General features: G+C 41.3%; 11 protein-coding genes across 13 annotated transcripts; 4 read left to right on the top strand and 7 right to left on the bottom strand.

Annotated features, from left to right (window-relative positions):
• Positions 1 to 663: 663 nt before the first annotated feature.
• Positions 664 to 1,273, bottom strand: LOC128300638 (uncharacterized). The gene is made up of 2 exons (XM_053036765.1): positions 1,067 to 1,273; positions 664 to 999 (listed from the first exon to the last, which is right to left on the bottom strand). The coding sequence occupies exons 1-2, from the start codon at positions 1,271 to 1,273 to the stop codon at positions 664 to 666; spliced, it is 543 nt and encodes a 180-aa protein (XP_052892725.1).
• Positions 1,274 to 1,545: 272 nt separating this feature from the next.
• On the top strand, positions 1,546 to 2,155 carry LOC128300642 (uncharacterized). Its single transcript, XM_053036770.1, has 2 exons — positions 1,546 to 1,740; positions 1,823 to 2,155. The coding sequence occupies exons 1-2, from the start codon at positions 1,546 to 1,548 to the stop codon at positions 2,153 to 2,155; spliced, it is 528 nt and encodes a 175-aa protein (XP_052892730.1).
• A 1,195-nt stretch (positions 2,156 to 3,350) lies between these two features.
• On the top strand, positions 3,351 to 3,947 carry LOC128305091 (uncharacterized). The gene is made up of 2 exons (XM_053042383.1): positions 3,351 to 3,548; positions 3,621 to 3,947. The coding sequence occupies exons 1-2, from the start codon at positions 3,351 to 3,353 to the stop codon at positions 3,945 to 3,947; spliced, it is 525 nt and encodes a 174-aa protein (XP_052898343.1).
• Positions 3,948 to 4,425: 478 nt separating this feature from the next.
• On the bottom strand, positions 4,426 to 5,051 carry LOC128300643 (uncharacterized). The gene is made up of 2 exons (XM_053036771.1): positions 4,833 to 5,051; positions 4,426 to 4,755 (listed from the first exon to the last, which is right to left on the bottom strand). Exons 1-2 carry the CDS (start codon positions 5,049 to 5,051, stop codon positions 4,426 to 4,428), a joined length of 549 nt encoding a protein of 182 aa, XP_052892731.1.
• Positions 5,052 to 5,953: 902 nt separating this feature from the next.
• LOC128305077 (uncharacterized) lies at positions 5,954 to 6,542 on the bottom strand. Its single transcript, XM_053042366.1, has 2 exons — positions 6,351 to 6,542; positions 5,954 to 6,280 (listed from the first exon to the last, which is right to left on the bottom strand). The coding sequence occupies exons 1-2, from the start codon at positions 6,540 to 6,542 to the stop codon at positions 5,954 to 5,956; spliced, it is 519 nt and encodes a 172-aa protein (XP_052898326.1).
• An 873-nt stretch (positions 6,543 to 7,415) lies between these two features.
• On the bottom strand, positions 7,416 to 7,987 carry LOC128305044 (uncharacterized). Its single transcript, XM_053042324.1, has 2 exons — positions 7,796 to 7,987; positions 7,416 to 7,742 (listed from the first exon to the last, which is right to left on the bottom strand). The coding sequence occupies exons 1-2, from the start codon at positions 7,985 to 7,987 to the stop codon at positions 7,416 to 7,418; spliced, it is 519 nt and encodes a 172-aa protein (XP_052898284.1).
• Positions 7,988 to 9,073: 1,086 nt separating this feature from the next.
• On the bottom strand, positions 9,074 to 9,654 carry LOC128305107 (uncharacterized). The gene is made up of 2 exons (XM_053042408.1): positions 9,463 to 9,654; positions 9,074 to 9,400 (listed from the first exon to the last, which is right to left on the bottom strand). The coding sequence occupies exons 1-2, from the start codon at positions 9,652 to 9,654 to the stop codon at positions 9,074 to 9,076; spliced, it is 519 nt and encodes a 172-aa protein (XP_052898368.1).
• Positions 9,655 to 10,868: 1,214 nt separating this feature from the next.
• Positions 10,869 to 12,730, top strand: LOC128305598 (cytochrome b-c1 complex subunit Rieske, mitochondrial). 2 transcript variants are annotated; one of them, XM_053043127.1, is made up of 4 exons: positions 10,869 to 11,124; positions 11,641 to 11,781; positions 11,852 to 12,099; positions 12,174 to 12,730. In XM_053043127.1, the coding sequence occupies exons 1-4, from the start codon at positions 11,004 to 11,006 to the stop codon at positions 12,390 to 12,392; spliced, it is 729 nt and encodes a 242-aa protein (XP_052899087.1). In that variant the 5' UTR covers positions 10,869 to 11,003; the 3' UTR covers positions 12,393 to 12,730. The 2 variants fall into 2 exon arrangements, with proteins under 2 accessions (XP_052899087.1, XP_052899085.1); XM_053043125.1 differs by having other exon boundaries at positions 10,869 to 11,202; positions 12,174 to 12,728.
• A 5-nt stretch (positions 12,731 to 12,735) lies between these two features.
• Positions 12,736 to 15,838, bottom strand: LOC128305597 (histone-lysine N-methyltransferase SMYD3). Of its 2 annotated transcripts, none has more exons than XM_053043123.1 (6): positions 15,542 to 15,838; positions 15,025 to 15,412; positions 14,724 to 14,968; positions 13,863 to 13,990; positions 13,316 to 13,796; positions 12,736 to 13,238 (listed from the first exon to the last, which is right to left on the bottom strand). In XM_053043123.1, the coding sequence occupies exons 2-6, from the start codon at positions 15,132 to 15,134 to the stop codon at positions 12,832 to 12,834; spliced, it is 1,371 nt and encodes a 456-aa protein (XP_052899083.1). In that variant the 5' UTR covers positions 15,135 to 15,412; positions 15,542 to 15,838; the 3' UTR covers positions 12,736 to 12,831. The 2 variants fall into 2 exon arrangements, with proteins under 2 accessions (XP_052899083.1, XP_052899084.1); XM_053043124.1 differs by having other exon boundaries at positions 12,739 to 13,232.
• A 306-nt stretch (positions 15,839 to 16,144) lies between these two features.
• On the top strand, positions 16,145 to 17,241 carry LOC128301655 (protein TIPIN homolog). The gene has a single exon (XM_053038240.1). It carries the CDS (start codon positions 16,185 to 16,187, stop codon positions 17,064 to 17,066), a length of 882 nt encoding a protein of 293 aa, XP_052894200.1. The 5' UTR covers positions 16,145 to 16,184; the 3' UTR covers positions 17,067 to 17,241.
• On the bottom strand, positions 17,098 to 18,819 carry LOC128301654 (la protein homolog). Its single transcript, XM_053038239.1, has 3 exons — positions 18,719 to 18,819; positions 17,630 to 18,564; positions 17,098 to 17,563 (listed from the first exon to the last, which is right to left on the bottom strand). The coding sequence occupies exons 2-3, from the start codon at positions 18,554 to 18,556 to the stop codon at positions 17,267 to 17,269; spliced, it is 1,224 nt and encodes a 407-aa protein (XP_052894199.1). The 5' UTR covers positions 18,557 to 18,564; positions 18,719 to 18,819; the 3' UTR covers positions 17,098 to 17,266.
• Positions 18,820 to 19,074: the final 255 nt, after the last annotated feature.

The following is a 19,074-nucleotide window of genomic DNA, read 5'->3' on the forward strand; positions in this document are numbered from 1 at the left end:
ATGACCGAATGGCTGTGTAAACCCTGTAAAATATGAATGAAGTTTAAACTCGCAACGTATATTCATGGAAACTGACGTTCCTTCCATGTGACGATGCGAGTTTCTGCGATTCGTCAATAGATGGCGCCACTGAGAACCACCAACACGTTGCTAGCAAAAAAGGGTTTTCATAGCACAAAATTGAGTTTGAAAATATATAAAACATTTAAATTAATTTTTCATATAAACTGTAAAAATTAACGTGAAATGTTTTTGCATAGTCTCCTTTATTTTCCACTGTCATACAGGTCATGTCGTACGACAGATACGAATAGATTCTTCGATGTTATTCATCTCTTCCTATTGAGAGCTCCTATTGAGATAATTTAAATATGAATCTAGTACTGAAACCGTATGCGTACACGTAAATAATAATAAACGGTGATTCTCTTATTCCAACAACTGCCATTTTTTTTGAAATTTACATCCGTACCAACCGAATCGAAATATTGATGATAAATGCACTAGATCACGATTATGAATCATATTGTATAGAAATATTAAAACGTCTCCCTAGTTTATCACTATTCGAATCTGCACACTAAGTGACGAACGTGACATAAATTATTATAACGAATAAAAATAAATTATCCAAACAAATTACACCCAATTTACAATGAACTTTTATCCGAAGAAATCATTCTCATAGACTTTCACGACCATCTGGTAGCTTAGCTTTTCCTCTTCTTGCAACCACCCACTTATAACAATTTTCCACAAACCTGTTGGACAAAATGGCGGCAAGACAGAGGATGGGAATACCTTATCGAGGATGTGTGCCTGCCGTACCCGCACCGGACATTCGTTTAACTGCGGCACGTTCACAATGTCGTGTATGTGCTCCTCGTACATGTTGTGCAGATTGTCGAAAAAATCACAAAACCCACACGTTGGCATCTTGAACGGGTAGTGATTGAACTGCTGATTTCCCAACCGACTGTGGAACATATCTGTGTGAAACTGGACGATGCAATTGTTAGCTGGGTTTTTAATGCAGCCATTTTCGCAGGTTTAAAATGGAGCTCACCACAAGATCGTTTGCTATTGGCTGCTGTATGAATATCGTGCCATTCAGTGTCGTCATAGTGCGATTAAACTTTCGGACGCGAAGTTTCATATCTACTATATCGAATCCACTAAACTGATCGAACTGTTCGAACAATATTTCCAAACATGTGGTCGTCCTTCCCAATGCCATTAGGCACAAAATTAGTTTAACTAAAGTAGTCACCATATTAATGTTAGCAACTAGATCAGTTGAAATGAAACAGTGCGAATACAGCCAAACGAATAACAGACTCATACCGGAAAAAAGGTATGGCATTCATCGTAGTTATGATTGACAATCAGGTGTTATGTACAAGAGCTCCGCGTTCGGATATCTAACCTTCATAATCAACGTGCATTACCCATGCAAGGTAGAGGAGAAGCTGCTACGTTGCAGTCGGAATTTAAAGCAACCCGTTCATGACCATATTGCACCAAAGCCTGACAGTCTATTTCAGCATGCTGTTCATCTTGTTCACACTCGCACTAATTGTAATTTCCTTGCAAGGAATACAAGTAGATTTCGAACGATTCGAGCAGCTCTCGGGGTACAACTTCTATAACAGTTCGCTGCGAGTTCGTAAGTACAACCGGACAATGATAACACTCAACGGTACACTGAATGTGGTGGCACCGCTCAACCGAAGCCTAATGGTACGCTGCGTTATGCGTTATGTTATCCTTTTTCCGGGGTTTCCCGCTTGTCATGGATTACGTGTTTTGCAAACTCTCACAGATATCGACGGACTTTTTCCACAGCAGCCTCGGCAATCAACAGTTCAACCACTATCCGGTAAAGCTGCCTACGCAGGACGTGTGTGATTTTATGAGCCACTTTTACGCCGACTACAGTGAGTATGTTGAGGATATGGTTAACATGCCGGAAAAGGGTGAATGTCCCATCGCGCCACGTACTATTTACGTCATCAATAAGGCATTTCCGACCAAAGCGGTGCCGCCCTTTTTTCCACCAGGTCTGTGGAAGGTACACCTTATTAATTCGATTGACAGTGTTGAGATGGTTCGATTCGAAATAACAGCTAAGGTGACGAACGATTTCTTTTCGTGATTCGCTCAATACAAGTTTGCGGAGGATAGGAGTGGTGTGATCGGATTGTAAATGGTTTTATTGTACAAAAGTATACAGCTTCACGTGTACTAAAATGCAAAACTATAGTAATGCTAATGAATTTATTATTCTAATATAAGCCTGAATTTGGACTGTTTCATTTTCAATGTTTAAATTGTCAAACTAAATATCTAGCTAAATAAATAAACCACAAGAATAGAGATAATCAGGCGATTAAGCGAAGAGTTGAACACACCTTCATCAGAGCACTTCATAAATTTAAATGTAGACTTTTCAAATGCATAATATATAAAATTCATATTGATGTCGAACGATCTGTTTCTTCACTCATCAAAGGCCTATTTCTAGCCAAGATCAAGACCATGCGCCTCCATATGTAGAAATCCAATAATCTTTATAACTATACGGTTAATGGTGGCAACTAGTGTTAAGTTCAGTGGACCCACGGATCCGATCCGAAAAAAAGAAACGGAACTGGTTCTGCTCGAATTCGTTTGAAATCGTTCGGACAGGCCGTTTCCGGCGTCCTTTGGTTGAAGATTAGCTTGAATGGTCATACGATCGGCGTCCAGACGAGCTTGTAAGTCAGCAATCTGGGGGTCTTTCATTCGTTCACGTCCGTGAGGGCTGATGTCCCGGATAAATCCTTTTTGTATTTATTATTGGCGACCGTTCAAGCATCCCCAATGTATCCTCGACAACAACAATTGAACATATAACAATAATGATAACAAATGATAACGACCGTCAAACATCTACAACAAGTACAAATAAACAGAAGAACGAAAAACAACAAAAAAACAAATGATAGTGCGTACTACCTACAGTTTTATCTTATTTATGTATCACAAATTCTGACGAATAATAAGGGAAACTTTGTTCAAAATGACCGTTTGATTTAATGCCCAATTAAATTTGTTTTCGAAGTGGTTATGTACGACTTGTTTGTTTGCAATGTATCCATTTGACACGCATCACAACATTGTGTTGATACATGCAGGTTATGAACGCCTCCATAGTACATAGTTTATCGTGACGTTTATCTTTAAAAACTTTTATAGCTACTACTCATGAGTAGGTGCTTTACACGCTATACTAATTTTATGATTACAAATAAAACTGAGTGTCGGTGAAACTTTTCTACAAATTGTTGTTTACAATCGAAGAATACAGGATGCAGAAAGTTTGGTTTATGTTAGCAATAACGACCTTACCGTTGTCGCCAGGATTACAAATCGATTTCGAAAATGCGGACCAAATTTCGGGATTCGATGTTATGGGTCATACGCTACGTGTTCGTAAGTACAATCGCACCACAATCGTACTGAACGGCACAACCACGTTGAAGACGATCCTCAATAACAGCTACGTGGTAATATAGCTCCTCGCATTTTGCAAAGGTAATGTCCAATGTTCTGTGTCCAATTTTTCTCTTCGCTGTCAGCTTTCCACCGACATGTTCCACAGCCCGCTTGGCAATCAGCAATTCAATCACTACCCGATGAAGCTACCCTCGCAGCGAGTATGCGATTTTCTTAACACGCTGCACGATGAGTACAGTGAGCATTTGACAAACATTTACAACCTGCCAGCGCGTGGAACTTGTCCGATCTACCCGCAAGATGTTTATACGATCAATAAGGTTTTCCCTGCCGACGCTATTCCGGTGTTCGTACCGACGGGACTTTGGAAGGCGTTCATCATCTTTTCGCTAGAAGAGGAAGAGGTGGCACGGTTCGTGTGGATAGTGAAGGTTAGCAATTACATATAATCCGCTTTATATTAGCTATAGTTGTACCATAACATATACGATGATGACAGAGGAATGATAAAATTTCAAACAATTTGCTGGATCGTTTGATTGTTTAACACTGCGTATGCGTAATTATTTATTCCACGTTTGATTCAATTGCGTAAATTAACTAAGTAAATTTATCATACTCTCGCTCCGAGAACAATTCCATTACACAATGCTAAAAAACAGCTACGATCGCTTGTTTATTGTCGATCTGTCATCTATGAATCGGGATAGTGTAGCTCAGTAGCTCAGTAGCTTGTTGGCTGTAGTATCCATAGTAACGGTGTATAAATAATTTTCGGAAGAATAGAGCAAATGTCAAACTTTGACAGTATGTACAGTACGGTCCGAGTATGGAAATATACTCCGAGAGCTCGTTGTTTTATCAGTTTCGCTACCAATTCATAGCGAGACATTGTTTGCTATATAAACGTGATAGAATAAAAGCGGCTTATAAGTCATCGCTAGCCTTTAAAACTACATTGTAACTCATGATCTCCTTTTCATCGAGATAGCACCTCACTAACGCCTTCCACAGTCCATTTCTAATTAATGCGCGTGGTATGACTTCGGTAGGGAATTCGGTATCAAATATATACATTTCACGTATTCTCATCGGACACTCTCCTTCCACTGGTCCATTCACAATAATTGACATCTGGTCCCGATAGTTTGCGTACATATGTTCGATCAAATCACATATTCCCGAGCTGGGAAGTTTTATTGGCATATGGTTGAACTGTTGATTGCCAAGTCGACTGTAAAATATGTCCAAATCAAACTGTAAATGATAAAATATATTAGCACAAACCAGGCACAAACACATCAGTTTACCATATACTAACATAAATAACGTACCCGATAGTCGTTGTTATGTTCCTGCAGGATGTGAATAGTACCGTTGATTACCGAGCATGTTCGGTTATACTTTCTCACTCGCAGATCGAGCCACATAACATCGGTACCAAGCGTTTGCTCAAAGCTGTCCAACGTTAACTTTATACTACATGACTGATGGCTGCAACAAAGTAGTACAATCGCGGCCACTTGTATCCACATCAGTATCCTTGGTAGCATTTTGTAATCAAAATCACTTTTCACTTTGATTGTTTGAATGCACTCGATGAAAGCTTTTATATGTTCTAATTTTATCAACCGATATTTACGTTTGGAACACGTTACACGTGGCACGCAGCTTTGGTATCTGAATGTAATGGTCTCGTGGTTCTTCATGATTAAAATCTGCTGGATGTCACAATGATCTCAGGTAGCCGCAACGGGGCGTCTAATCGACGCCAAAAGGATCAGATATTAGAAATATATACAGTGGACGCTACGATGCCACTTCTTCGTTTCGATAGCTAATCTTTTCGTTCCGATGTGGAACCTTTATTGCAGTTGGTTGAAGGATATACTGGCAGTTACAAACCACTATACAAAAGCACTGTAAGTTTACAGTAGCATTATGATCCAAAATAATTTCATTGCGAAAGAAATTGCAAACAGATGGCTATACTGTTGCTAAATAAATGCTAACTACCATATTTAGTATACTTGTGTAACTGTAACGGTGTTAATCCACACGTACATCAACATATCACACTGACATGCAACTCACATCTAATGCATATTAGAGGAAGCAATTGTATCAGTTTTTCATCACGCAAAGGTCGACCCTTGTGCCACGTGGGCCTTCGTGAAAACTGCATTTGAGGTAGATGAACAATTTATTGGAATTAAATTATCATAAAACAAGTAATAAGCTCCAGAAATTAACAGTTATAGACTTTCAGAATAGACCATTAAATAATTTATTTTTTTAATTAATTTATTTTTTTTATTTTTTGTTTACATTGCTTATACCACTATGAAACCTCACTACAGCCTTGAGAATTCAATAAACTAAACACAAGCTAAACCTAAACACCTTCATCTCTTTTCAGGTTTTCAATTCTCGTAACATCGCCCCGGTCGTTCATTTAAAAATCATCGTAGCCTTTGACAAGAAAATAGTAAGTCACCAACTCCTTTCCATCAAGCTTTGCGGTTACCAACGCTTTCCAAAGACCTCTTGGCATTACCGTTGACACTACTTCCTGCGGGAATGCGAAATCAATCATGTTGACGTGTCGGGGAGTAAACGGACACTCGCCTATTGCCGGTAAGTTTTCTATCACTGACACCTGCTCCTTGTAGCTGATTTGCAAGTTGTCCAGAAATTCACAACATCCGCTGGATGGTAGCTTCATTGGATAGTGATTGAACTGCTGGTTTCCGAGCCGGCTGTGAAATAAATCCAACGTGAGCTGCGAAAGCACACACTAATTACAAAGCCCATGTTTTTTTCCCCCCAGCCAACTGTTTTGTACATCCTACCTGAAGCGAATTATTTAACGGATGGAGTACTACGAACGATCCGTTCAATACCGTCATCGTGCGGTTAAATTTTCGTACGCGTAGATCCATTCGTACTACGTCGGATCCGGAAAGTTGCACAACGTTTTCAAATACCACCTTCAAACTAACGGCAGAAACGATACACAGAGCGTAAAGGAGTGCCTTAAACATGATGCTGCTGTCCACGATGTCATCAAATGAATGAAAAAAATTGTTGCTTATAGAACACCATTTATAGCCGAGGGATCTCTGTTTATTGTAACTACTAACACTAATGCACTTCACAGTATGCAGAGCCTAGGTATCTAGTCACGTGACTGATGTTGCTATTGCTTATCAATTGCTTGCGCTTACGAAAATCATTGATGTAGATAAAGCACTCTAACATCTCTCATTAGGAGTTTAATTATTTCATTGTATCCATATTTAGTTAGAAAATAAAAAAAACACATTTCCATCATTTCTAGTCGGAATTATAATTTCCTACTTTACTACTACTTTAGTATTTACAACGATCATGAAGCGATACTATACTACAATGTTTTATTGCATGCATTACATTTATTTATTGATAGGATTTATAAACTGTACTGTACGTGTTTGTTAGTAATTTCCCTAAATACTTAGATACATGAAACCTTGTCAGGTTGCTCCTTCGACCTTTCCTCAATTGCAAATTGACGAACCGACCATAACCGCGAAGAAAAACAGAAAGAAACAGAAAAGGAGCTTGATTCAAATCCGGACACCTGCAATTCGTTGGCTCATTGTCAATTTTGCGCCTGATACATGTCAAACATGCGCCTGATAGCATGTCTAAAACAAATTGCTTGTTTTCACATGCAGTTACTGATATTTCTATTTCCCAACTACAAATTCCAGAGTTATTCCAATTTTTAAAAAAACATGAAAAACGAAAAATTATTCATTCCCAAAATATAACTTAAAAAAATGCCAACGCATTACTAAGTGGAATAAATGTTATTTATTGTAGGTAATGTGTAAAGCAGCACATAAACTTTATAATGCATGTTATAACGATGGTTAAAAATCATCATATCCTTTCACGAGTACGTAATAAGAAACTATTTCCTCTTCATTTATTTTCCCAGTTAGCAATGCTTTCCAAAGACCTCTAGGCATCACCTTTGGGACTGGTTCCGATGGGAAAACATAATCGATCACATCGATGGTTCGTGGCGAAAATGGACACTCGCCTATAGCAGGTATATTTTTCAACGGTCCTAGATATTCCCCATAGGTGGATTGTAAGTTGTCCAAAAAGTCACACGTACCGCTCGAAGGCAGTTTCATTGGATAGTGATTGAACTGCTGGTTTCCGAGCCGGCTGTGAAATAAATCTAACGAAAACTACCGAATTGCTCCATTACTATGCGGATGTACTAGACCTTTGATTATTCTACCACTATACTGTTGTCGATCCATTGGTGTAGGAAGACCGATCCGTTCAATGACGTCACAGTTCGATTGAATTTTCGCACACGTATATCAAAGGTGCCATATTCATAACCGCTTTCTTGTACAAAATTTTCAAACACAACCTTTATACCAGTCACAGAAACAACGCACAAAATGCACAAATATTTCTTCAACATCATAATTTCTCTCTTTCAAAACGTGTTTCGTTAGCAGCATTGACTACTTTACAATTTCACATTAATGAAGTAGTATTTATAGTAATCTCTTCAGACTACTCCTATACAGCACGTGCAATCACGTAGTATGATAATATATAGTTCCCCTATCTATGCACAACATCACTAATTTCCCCCAGTTATTTTTACAATTAAGTTATTTCTTGTCACGCTAAGATTTACAGAGGCGATTTGTGTCTATTTACATGAGCAGTCAAAGCTTCATGGCTCTTGGTACGATACCATTCATTTAATAACTATTGTGAATCGTACATCAATTCAAATGCTTTGTAGAAATTCTTAATTTGTTGTACACTACTCACAATTAATTTACCCTCGTTACCTGTACAAAATCGCTTATAACGGATAATCGGCGCTCTACAACCAGTTAAGTTATGCTAAGATCAATTATCTCACTTAATTAAGGGTTGTACGTGTACACTAGTCACGTATGTAATTAGCTATTTTTATTATTCTTTCATTAAACATGAACAAAATACGCATTGAATCGAAAACAATGATTTGTTGCTTGTTGTGTACAAGCCATGAGCGCTTAGTATAACGCCATTACTCGATTCAGCCACAAGGTGATATCCTCTCTTTACGAGCGTGGGTCCTAACAAGGTTGCAAAAGTACTTATACTAAAACTTTCCTTTGCAAAGCTCTTATATCAGTTGTAGTAACGTGTTTGTATTACATTTTAGTAATTTATACTAATGATCATTTACTTCATTTTACTAGCGAAAATTAATTAATGTCCTTCACCTCATCAGTAAGTCATCTATCTTATTCGTTTGATGGAGTGTAATGTTATATTTCATCATCATCTTCAGCACAAAGCATCTGGAACCTTTCTGAGCTACCCTCACCCATATATTGTTGCTATTTTTCGTAGGCGAAAAAATATTTAGTTTTTTTTTTCCTAAATATAACTTGAAATAACTTCAACACAATAATATATGGAATAAATATTATTTGCACTATTTATTATTTATTATAGGGAATGTGTAAAGCAGCACATAAACTACCACATGTTATACCGATGGTTAAAAATCATCATATCCTTTTACGAGTAGGTGATAAGACATTACTTCCTCTCCATTTATTCTGCCAGTTACCAATGCTTTCCAAAGACCTCTAGGCATTACCAGTGGGACTGTTTCCGCTGGAAAAGCAAAATCGAGCATAAAGATGAGTCGTGGCGAAATCGGACACTCGCCTCTCGCAGGAACATTCTTCAACGCTCCTAGATATTTCCCATAGCTGTATTGCACGTTGTCCCAAAAGTCACACGTACCGCTCGAAGGCAGTTTCATTGGATAGTGATTGAACTGCTGGTTTCCGAGCCGGCTGTGAAATAAATCTAACGAAAACTGACAAAACGCTTCATTATTGCAGTGCTGAACTACACACCTATCACTTTTGATTATTCTACCACTATACTGTTGTCGAACCATACGGGTACGGTGATCGTTCCGTTCAATGTCGTCGTAGTGCGATTGTATTTTCGCACACGTATATCAAAGTTGGAATATTCATAACCGCTGTGTTGCACAAAATTTTCGAACGCAATCTTGACACCACTCACAGAAACAACGCACAAAATGCATAAATATTTCTGCAACATCATAATTTCACTCTTTCAAAACGTGTTTCATTAGCAGCATTGACTACTTTACAATGTCACATTAATGAAGCTGTATTTATAGCATTTATTCCCGGTTACTCATATATAGTCAAGTAGTCTGATAACATAACGGTTCTCCTATCTATACACATCACTAATTTCCCACAGGTATTTTTACAATTAAGTTATTTCTTGTCACGCTAAGATTTACAGAGGCGATTTGTTTCTATTTACTTGAGCAGTCAAAGTTTCATGGCTCTCGGTATGACACCATTTATTTCATAACTATTGTGAGTCGTACACCAAAATTCAATTCAAATGCGTGGAGAAATTCTTAATTTGTTATACACTTCTCACAATTAATTTGTCCTCGTTAATTCTGCAATTCGCTCTGTACTGATAATCGGCTTTCTACAAAAGTTTAGTACATACAAGTTTAGTTTTATTAACATAAATTATCTAATCACTTATATGAGTGTCACGTGTACACAGCGATCAAGTGATCGATGCATCTATGCGTCGTAAAAACCCTCTTCTTCAACTTTCAACGTCAGAACTTTCAGTCACGTTCTCGGTATTGTGGTTTTTATTTCCATTTCTACAAAATGGGATGGTGCTACATCTGAGCTGCATTACTGATTACGAAGTTTGTTAGTAATTTTCATATTCTAATTTATAATTCATTGGTGTCGACTCTTGTAAGCAGATGAATATCCAGTTTTAGGCTACGTCTAGTAAAAAGATCGTCAGGGATTTATTTTTTTGTAGGGAATAATAAACTAAATAGGCTAGAATTGAAGAGTAGATGAAGTTCTAAATGTTACTAGAAGCAGTAGCAGCAGTTGTGCAATAAATGTTCATCGTTCTGATTTATCTCCTTGATCTCGTAAATTTCGAAAACCCTCGAATATTTTAAACTCCACAATTCAGCCCAGCTCAACTGCCTTGAGATGAATGATGAATTGAAAATAAGGTAACTTGAAAAGTCGGTTAACGGTTAACGATTGTTGCAAAATGTGTGGTGCAGTGAATTAACATTTTTGAAAACATTAAATCCGAATGGTGATCTTAATTAGGAAGTTTTGTTAAATGCTCAGAAAATTATTCCCACACCGTATGGTGAACCGTCTAGTCGCAGCATAAACTTTTTGGAAGCTGTCACGCGTGCTGTCATACGCTTTGACAATCGTTTTGACACATCGCAGTAAGAAAAAAATCCCTCTCCTTCGAACAAAACTTTTGCAAACCAGCGCCGATCCGAAAAGTGTCCCGTACGTGTTCCGCTGTCCGGAATCCGTTTTTACGCCTACCGTTGGTTGCTGCACCCGCTGAAGAGAAGCGCCCCGACGATGCTGACCAAACTGGCCACGCTGTCCGCTGTTCGCGGAGTGTCGCATTCCGTCACCAATGGGCTGAAACCTGCAGTCGTCGGTGCCGCAAAGGTCGACAGCAAATCTGCGTCCGCCGCAGGTCAGATTCCCGTCGTTTCTGCGTCGTCCAGCGCTGGCCTGCCGAACGGCAATTTGCGTGTGGTTTCTAGCGTCACAGGTTAATATATTTTGCGTTGTGGTGCTGGATTATAGGAACCGCTGAACGTTGTGTGTTGCATAATTGGTTCTACGAAGGACGATATGTGCACCGTTTGACAGTTGCCCGTGTGGATCCACTCATCGGGTGAAAAACAAAATTCGGTGCAAAATCTTGCGTTATGTAATGCAATCTTTGCTTACCAAATGGTTCATTCTGATTGAAAAGCTGCTTAATCGGGTTGGAGGAATACAAATTGTTGTTCACAACGTCTTCGCTTCTTCGTTCTTACCAGAAAAAATCAACAAAACTAACTTTTCATCAGCAAGCAACACCCAATTTCCCATCGTCGTATGATGGAATGATCAAAACAAACCGATCGAAACGTTCCTTTCCAGATGTCAGTGTGTATACCAAGATCAGTGCCTTTTGACAACGTCTCTTCCATTTCTTTTCCAGGAGCGACACAGATCCGATGCGCCCACACCGATATCCGTGTGCCGGATTTCTCGGACTACCGTCGCGAACAGGTCAAGCGCCCGAACGCGAAGAACGACAGTGCGGATGATCGTGCTGCCTTCACGTACCTGTTGGTTGGAGGTAAGTCGGGTGAAGCGTTTGAAAATATGCCGTGCGACTTCTAACTAACCGTACATATTTCGCATTGCAGGTGCCGCCGTATCGACCGCCTACGTCGCGAAATCGTTGGTATCGACGTTCGTGTCCTCGATGAGCGCATCCGCCGATGTGTTGGCTATGTCCAAGATCGAAATTAAGCTGGCCGACATCCCCGAGGGCAAGTCGATGACGTTCAAGTGGCGCGGTAAGCCTTTGTTCATCCGCCACCGTACGGCAGGCGAAATCGAAGCGGAACAGTCCGTCGCGGTTGCTACCCTGCGTGATCCCCAGAACGATGCTGTACGTTAAGATATGATAACACAACATTTCCATCCAAGTTCTTATAAAATCCTATTTGTTTTTCCAACTTCTAGGAACGCGTCCAGAAACCGGAATGGCTAGTCGTTATCGGTGTCTGCACGCATCTTGGCTGTGTCCCAATTGCTAACGCCGGTGACTTCGGTGGCTACTATTGTCCGTGTCACGGTTCCCACTACGATGCGTCCGGCCGTATCCGCAAGGGTCCGGCTCCGCTGAACCTAGAAGTGCCGTACTATGAGTTCCCCGAGGATGGTCTCCTTGTTGTCGGTTAAAAACCTCCTCCACCCCTTTCCTCCTCCTTCACAACACCTTCAGCTCCAGCGTAAAACGGTTTGAAGCATCTCTCCAAAATCCTTCAAATAAGTAGTCCTGAATGTAACTATCGTGCAGTACGAGTAGCGCAATCACACCGAACAATCTATTTTCGGGTTCGGCGACATTGGATTCGGATTGTCGCCACCGTGTGTGTAAGTATTTGCAAAACCGACCTAATCCCAGACCCTGCAAAATGAGGCGTCCCAAAACAACCGGAGATAACAATGTAACCAAAACCAATTTACCAATAGTAGAACAATTACAGCAGACTGGGTAATAAATTGATGAAAATTGACGTTACTATAGTTTATCATTGTCTGTTTAGTTTTTATAGGACAAAATGCCAAAATGAAGAACAGAAAACAGTTTTGTATTGCATCCTATTTTACTTTAACTTCAATCAGCAGAAGATGCTATCGAGAGATGACCAAGATCTCCCTGTGCCGCATCACAAAGCAACGGTACCAGCACACGTTTGTACAGGTCGTCCTGTTCACCGTGCGTGATGCGCAATATTTTCGCCGCCTGTTGTAGGTGTTTAAGCGCCTCAGCAAACCGACACTCGTACAGTTGCAATTTACCAATCTTTAGATACGTTAACCCAAGCATCGGATGGAACGGGCTGTAGTAGTGTCGGAACCCATCCAGCAACTTCACTGCGTATCCGGTCGCTTCGCTCCATTTCTCCAAATTAAGCGCACTTTCCATTGCATTTTCAAGCGTTTTGATGTGGTGTACGTTGTAGCGGTGTAGAACGCTTTCTTGCTTCTGCAAGCACAACCGGCTAACGTCGAGATCTGTAGCTTGTAAGAAAGGAAGCAAATTTTAAATTCACAAAAAAATCATTTATCGCTTGTAGCGCATCATTATTTCAACTTACATGCAACGCTTTTCATTTGCGCAAGATGATCCCTTGTAAAGTTGCTGATTTCGTTGAACGTTTCCCGGTCGAATGGTGTAACGGATGTCCCACAAACGGGACATTGTTGTTTCAGTTCCGAACCATGCATATCGAGCGGTTCTTCGCAGTTTTTATTTGGACATGCGGCAGCATTCATACGCTTTTGCTCCTGCTCATCCCGGCAGCGTTCACATTCGCATCGGAAGTAGTACCGCTCGGCCAGCTGCTCCCGCCTAACGTCGGTCGTGTCAATGAGGTCGATGTATGAAATGAACAGCTTGCCGAAATCTAGCTCCTGGTCGGGATAATCTTCCAACAGGCGCATGTTTAGCGTTTCACCGTCAAACGAAACGACCACATTCGGACGGCAGCTGTGATCGATGATGGAGGCACCGATGTACATGCCCGTCCCGATGGTGTTCATTTCGTTGTCCAAAATGTTGAATGTATTTATACACATCTGAAAACAAGCAGAAACCGTTTAGTGTGCGTGTATGTTAATTAGGTTTTGCTTGGCGTAACGCACCTTTCCATAAATTCTAAGCAGTTCCATCTTGGTCGGTCTTGCCGCTTCATCCAACAATCGCTGTAGGACCACGAATAGTGTACCGAAATGATCCATCCGTTTGGAGTCTTGTTGTATGTTTTCCTCGTCTGCACTCGATACAATTGAGAAAGAAAATAAATGATAAGCAGCTTTGATAGGCAAAGTTGAAGGGAGATCGAAAAAACCACCCCGTGCACAACACAAAACTGCACTGATGCATCTAAACTTTCCGGGTTGTCGGTGCCAAACGTGTACACGATGCGATAAGTGCATTTTGTATGTGCATATCAAATTACGGCCAATATGTAACCGTTTACAATGCGGCTAAATATGTTCATTTCAACACGAAAAGTAGAAAAACACAAAGAAAGGATACATAAAACACAAAAACCACACACATTCTCTCACATATTTTATCTCCCTTTATGGAATGTATGCTCTGGAATGTATCATCATGGCATTTAACGATGGCTGTGAATTGTATGTACTAGAAGTAAAGCGGAATGTTGGTTTTTTAAAGTCAAGGGAATGGTATGAATAACCTTCATCTTTCCTTCAAGCGTGTTATACAATGTCGAATGCTTTCAACGAAGAACACAGAGTTCGAGTTAGACACTTATTTGCGACAGTTAACGTACTAGTAATGGCTCACATTTAAACTACCTTGTACTAGAGCAATGATACCTCAAACAATATGAAACGAAGCAATGAGCTGCAGGAATGAAACCAAAACGGGCTATAAATATGCGAATGGGAGAAAGGAAAATAAAGAAGGCGGATAGTAATAAAAAGCTGCATCGGGAAGCAACGAAATGCAGAAGAGAATTGCGTGCGACTTACGTGGCATAAGATCGCTGAACTTGCGGTAAAGCTTGGAGGTGTAGTATCCTTTATGCGTGTCACCGCCCTTCAGTAGTCGTCGCACAATTCTTGCCATCATCAGTGCTGCGGCCGGTACGACCAGGCACGATGGGAGAGCTTTCAACTTTTCGCATTCCTCTTTATGGTTGGACCATGCTTCCTTTTGACATGAACGACCACAATAGCGAACATAAAGACAGTTGGAACATTTCATCACTTTTGCTCTGAAAATAAATACCAATTTGAATAATTATTCTTGCTAAAACGATGCTGCACTTACTCCTTGAAGCACCGATCGCATCTAGATTCGCGGTAACGAGGATCCAGCACACAGGCGAATGGTTTCTCCTGCAGTATTACATCCCCACGTCGATGAATAGATTTCTTCATTCTACACGTAACGATAGACCGTCTAACTAGACAACAATCACACACCACGACTAACCAACTGATGCCTTCTAATTAGAGCTCAGCAGCAAACACCAACAATTGCCAGCCTTGTCTTTCCACCAAAGTCTCCGTGCACGCAACCGGTAACTCGCAACCTTTCGTTGTTCTTATTAACCGAGAGAATAGGTGGTGGTTTTTAAAAATAACGCTCGTCGGTTTACAGCAGCTATCGGGACGGGCGGTGGTTGTTGTGAAAGCGCTGGAACTACGCACAGGGACTGAGGAGGAAAAATAACATAAATATAAGTTTGTGAGGGCCCGTCCCGTTCTGTTATGCTCTTTTTCCCCCGTTGACCGTGTTGTTTCTCTCGAACATACAGACAACGAAATGCATAAATATTACTTACTTATCGGGGAGAATTGGTGGTGTATATTTTTAGCCGTACAGCTTTTTATAGACGATGCATATGCGTAACGTTTTCATTCTCTACGGGCAGCTTCTACTTCCCTGTTGGCCATTGGAACAACGTTGGCGTTTTGAATGTAACGGTGGACTAGCGTAATCCAGTTCGAAAGCTGTGCCTATTATTAGCAAATACCGGTCGCTTTTCTTTCACATCTGATGTATTTCACGTACAGCTATTTTTTCTGGGTTTTAGAGTGCCTTTAGACTACGTTTTGAATTTGGTTTTTGTTGTTTATAAACCAACGTGGGATTGTTTGTGTAGATGCGGTAACTGTCAAAATTTATCAACATTACGGCCGGTTGTATATATTGGCAGATTGATCACTTGTTATTAAAAAAAATGTTTTTTTATAAAATAGCGTCAATTTTACACCAATTTAATTAATGTGATTTATCGAAAATGAGAACGACAGCGATTTCTAATGTAATTGAAGATCGCTGTAATGTTCAAAGTATAATAAAAATAGAGGTTCAGCAACCGACAACATTTCTATCAACCTTGAGCTATTTGTTGGCGCGCTTTTACCACAGCTGGGGCGTTTGGCCATAGCAGTGATCCTAAAATTTGTATTCAGTGTGTAAATATGAGTAACGCATTCAGTTATCTGTTCAGTGAAAGTGGTGCCGTAGAAGGTGAAAACGATGGGGTCATTCCGTCGGACGATGAACTTCCGGATGCAGACGGTGAGGCTGATCACGACGACGAAGCTGCTGGCCCATCCAAACCGGTACAGGTGGAGGTGAAGAAAAAAACGGTCAAGCATCCGCGTAACTTGCTGAACGAAGCTAAACTGTGTGGCCCGCGTGGAATAATCGCACTGAAGGACCATTTCAAAGATTTCAAATTCCACGGCAAAGGGCACGAGGCGTCCGATCTGAACAGGCTGATGCGCCACTACGAACACTGGGCGCATCGGCTGTATCCGAAGTTTCACTTCGACGATTGTATGGCCAAGATCGAGAAGCTCGGTCACAGAAAGCTGGTGCAGATGTATATGAACAAATATCGGTCGGGGCTGTTACAGCGGGAGCTTGATGAGGCGACCGCCGTACACAGTGATGGCGAGCCGGATGAACAGCAAATGAACCAACCACTCGATCCGTTAGACAGCATGCTGGAGGAGCAGATTGCTCGATCACGGGGCCGCACTTCGCTAGCAAACACAACCGGCATTAATAACATCTCGGTGGATACGACGTTTGATGCGATTAGGCAAGATAAAACGAACCATCAGGCCGCTGACAGCAGTATCCACGCGAATGCCCTGAAAGACGCACAACAGACGATCAAATCACCACCCTGCATAAGCGAGGAACTTCGTGCGAAGATAGAAGCAAACCGGTTAAGAGCGCTAGAGCTACGCAAAGCAAGGATGTTATCCCTATCGCAAAGCGCTAGCGAAATGGAAAACACGGAAAATGATGTCACCGCTTTGCCGCCACTGGCCGACGAAGAGATTCTATAGAATATAGTTAAACATCTTTCAAACAGAAGAGTAATGTTACATTCCTTAGTGCATTTCATGGGCTATACATGCTGTTTTCCTAGCGCAAAACATCTTGTAAAAAGTATATAGATATTTTCCTTAAAGTAGCGATAAAAGTACGAATCCTTAAAGATACAAAATTATCCATCTAGAACAAGGAAGCAGCAACACCTGTGTGTCTATTCGGCGGCCTTTGCCTCGGTTGCTGGAACTGCAGCAACAGCTTCTTTTTGAGCACCATCCTTATCCTTCTTAACGGCAGGTTCACCGTTGTCACCATCCGCATTGTTATCCCGCTTGCGCTTATGGCCACCGTGATGATGGTTGTTGCGGTTGTTGTTGCCCCGGTTTCCTCTACCCTTGTTTTTCGCGTTACTCTTCCACTTGGCCTGTTCCTCAACGATCTTCGCCAAGTATGCGGTTTCCTTCTCATCAACGAGCAATTCAGCCGTTACTTCGGCTTTGTCAACCGTCAACTGTAAGTGTACAAATATGATTCATTTCATTTACGCCTGCGGAACACTATCGATTATTTTACTCACCTTCTTATCCGTTAGCTTGTCGAGGAATTGTTTGCCCGCGTCTTGCTTGGTAAAACGCACATAACCATTCTTGTCGCCCTTCTTAAAGTCGATGTAAGCAAACTCTAGCGTTTCATCCATGCCACGAATCGTTTCCTTGATCGATTCGCGTGTCGTTTCCTCGCCGAAACCGTCCATAAATACGCACGCACCGGTCGGGAGTTGTGCGAGAAGCTCATTGTTCGCATCCTGCTTCTTGCGCCGCCGTTCCTCGATCTTCTCCGCGCGCTGCTTCAACTCGGCACGCTTCGAATGGTAGTAATCGTTTTGCATCATGCAAAGCAGCTCTTTACCTTTGTACTTTATCGGGCCCTTAGCGAGAAACTTTTCACAGTGCTCCTTGTCGGCAAACGACACGAACAGGCTGCCCTTGAACAAGTACTTCTTGGTCGGTTTGTCCAGGTACTTGCGCATCAGAATGTTGTTCACCTTTTCGTACGGTTGGAAAAATTCTACTAGCTCGTTCATTGTGGTACCATCCTGTGGGGCAAAACCCTTCACGTACACCGTACGAGCGAACAGCTCCTGGCGCCGTTCTTCGTTCATCTCGGGCAGTGGACGTTCCGGATGACGGCGCAACTTTTCCCGGTCCTCACTGATCTCGATCAGTCCCTCGTCCGATTTGGCAATCGCATCCACGATCGCCTTCTTGTCGTCGCTGATTGACTTCAGACGCTTGAACGTCAGCAGCACATCCATCGGAACCCACCCCTCGTCCTTCGCGATCTGGTCCTTCATGAACTTATCCTTGGCCAGGTTGGCATCACCGAAGTAGTACTCCAGCTGGCGAATGATTGCTGCTTCCGTCGTAGTTAAGCAAACGTTTTCATCATTTCCCTCCGGCGCCACCTCTGGCACTGTGGCCGATTGGACATCCGATTCAGTCATCGTATATGCTGCAATTGGTAGCGGGTGACACATGTGTAAATGTTAGGTTAGAATGTTACCGGGAAGTTATCAGCACAACACACTGCGCAAGGAATCATACACCACGGGTGTTTACTTGACGAGCAGAATAATGTAACCAGTCAAATCACATGAAATAGTTACCTGGTGTTGAAAAACGAGCGTCTTTGGGCTTATTTCCCACGTTCTAGCTAGAGAAGTGTTCACAGCGAAGTGCTTGTTTTGTATATTTGCACGCGTTTTCCGAATACGTCGAGCGATGACATTTCAGCCAGCCAAGATGCTTAGATGCGAACGTATAGAGAAATGAACTTATTGCGTTCGAAGTTTAATCCATTTTATTCTGCAAATTATGTTTTAAATATTTTGTTCTATTTCCACATTTTCCAAATATCCTCAACAGAATGTAGACAAAATATTTGAATTAAAAATGAATTTCCAGTTTCTAGCTACCGTGGTCATCAGGCACCGTCAAATTGTTTACCATCGTGCTGTCAAAT

The sequence above is a fragment of the Anopheles moucheti genome, chromosome 3, assembly GCF_943734755.1.
Source record: "Anopheles moucheti chromosome 3, idAnoMoucSN_F20_07, whole genome shotgun sequence".
NCBI lineage: Eukaryota > Metazoa > Arthropoda > Insecta > Diptera > Culicidae > Anopheles > Anopheles moucheti.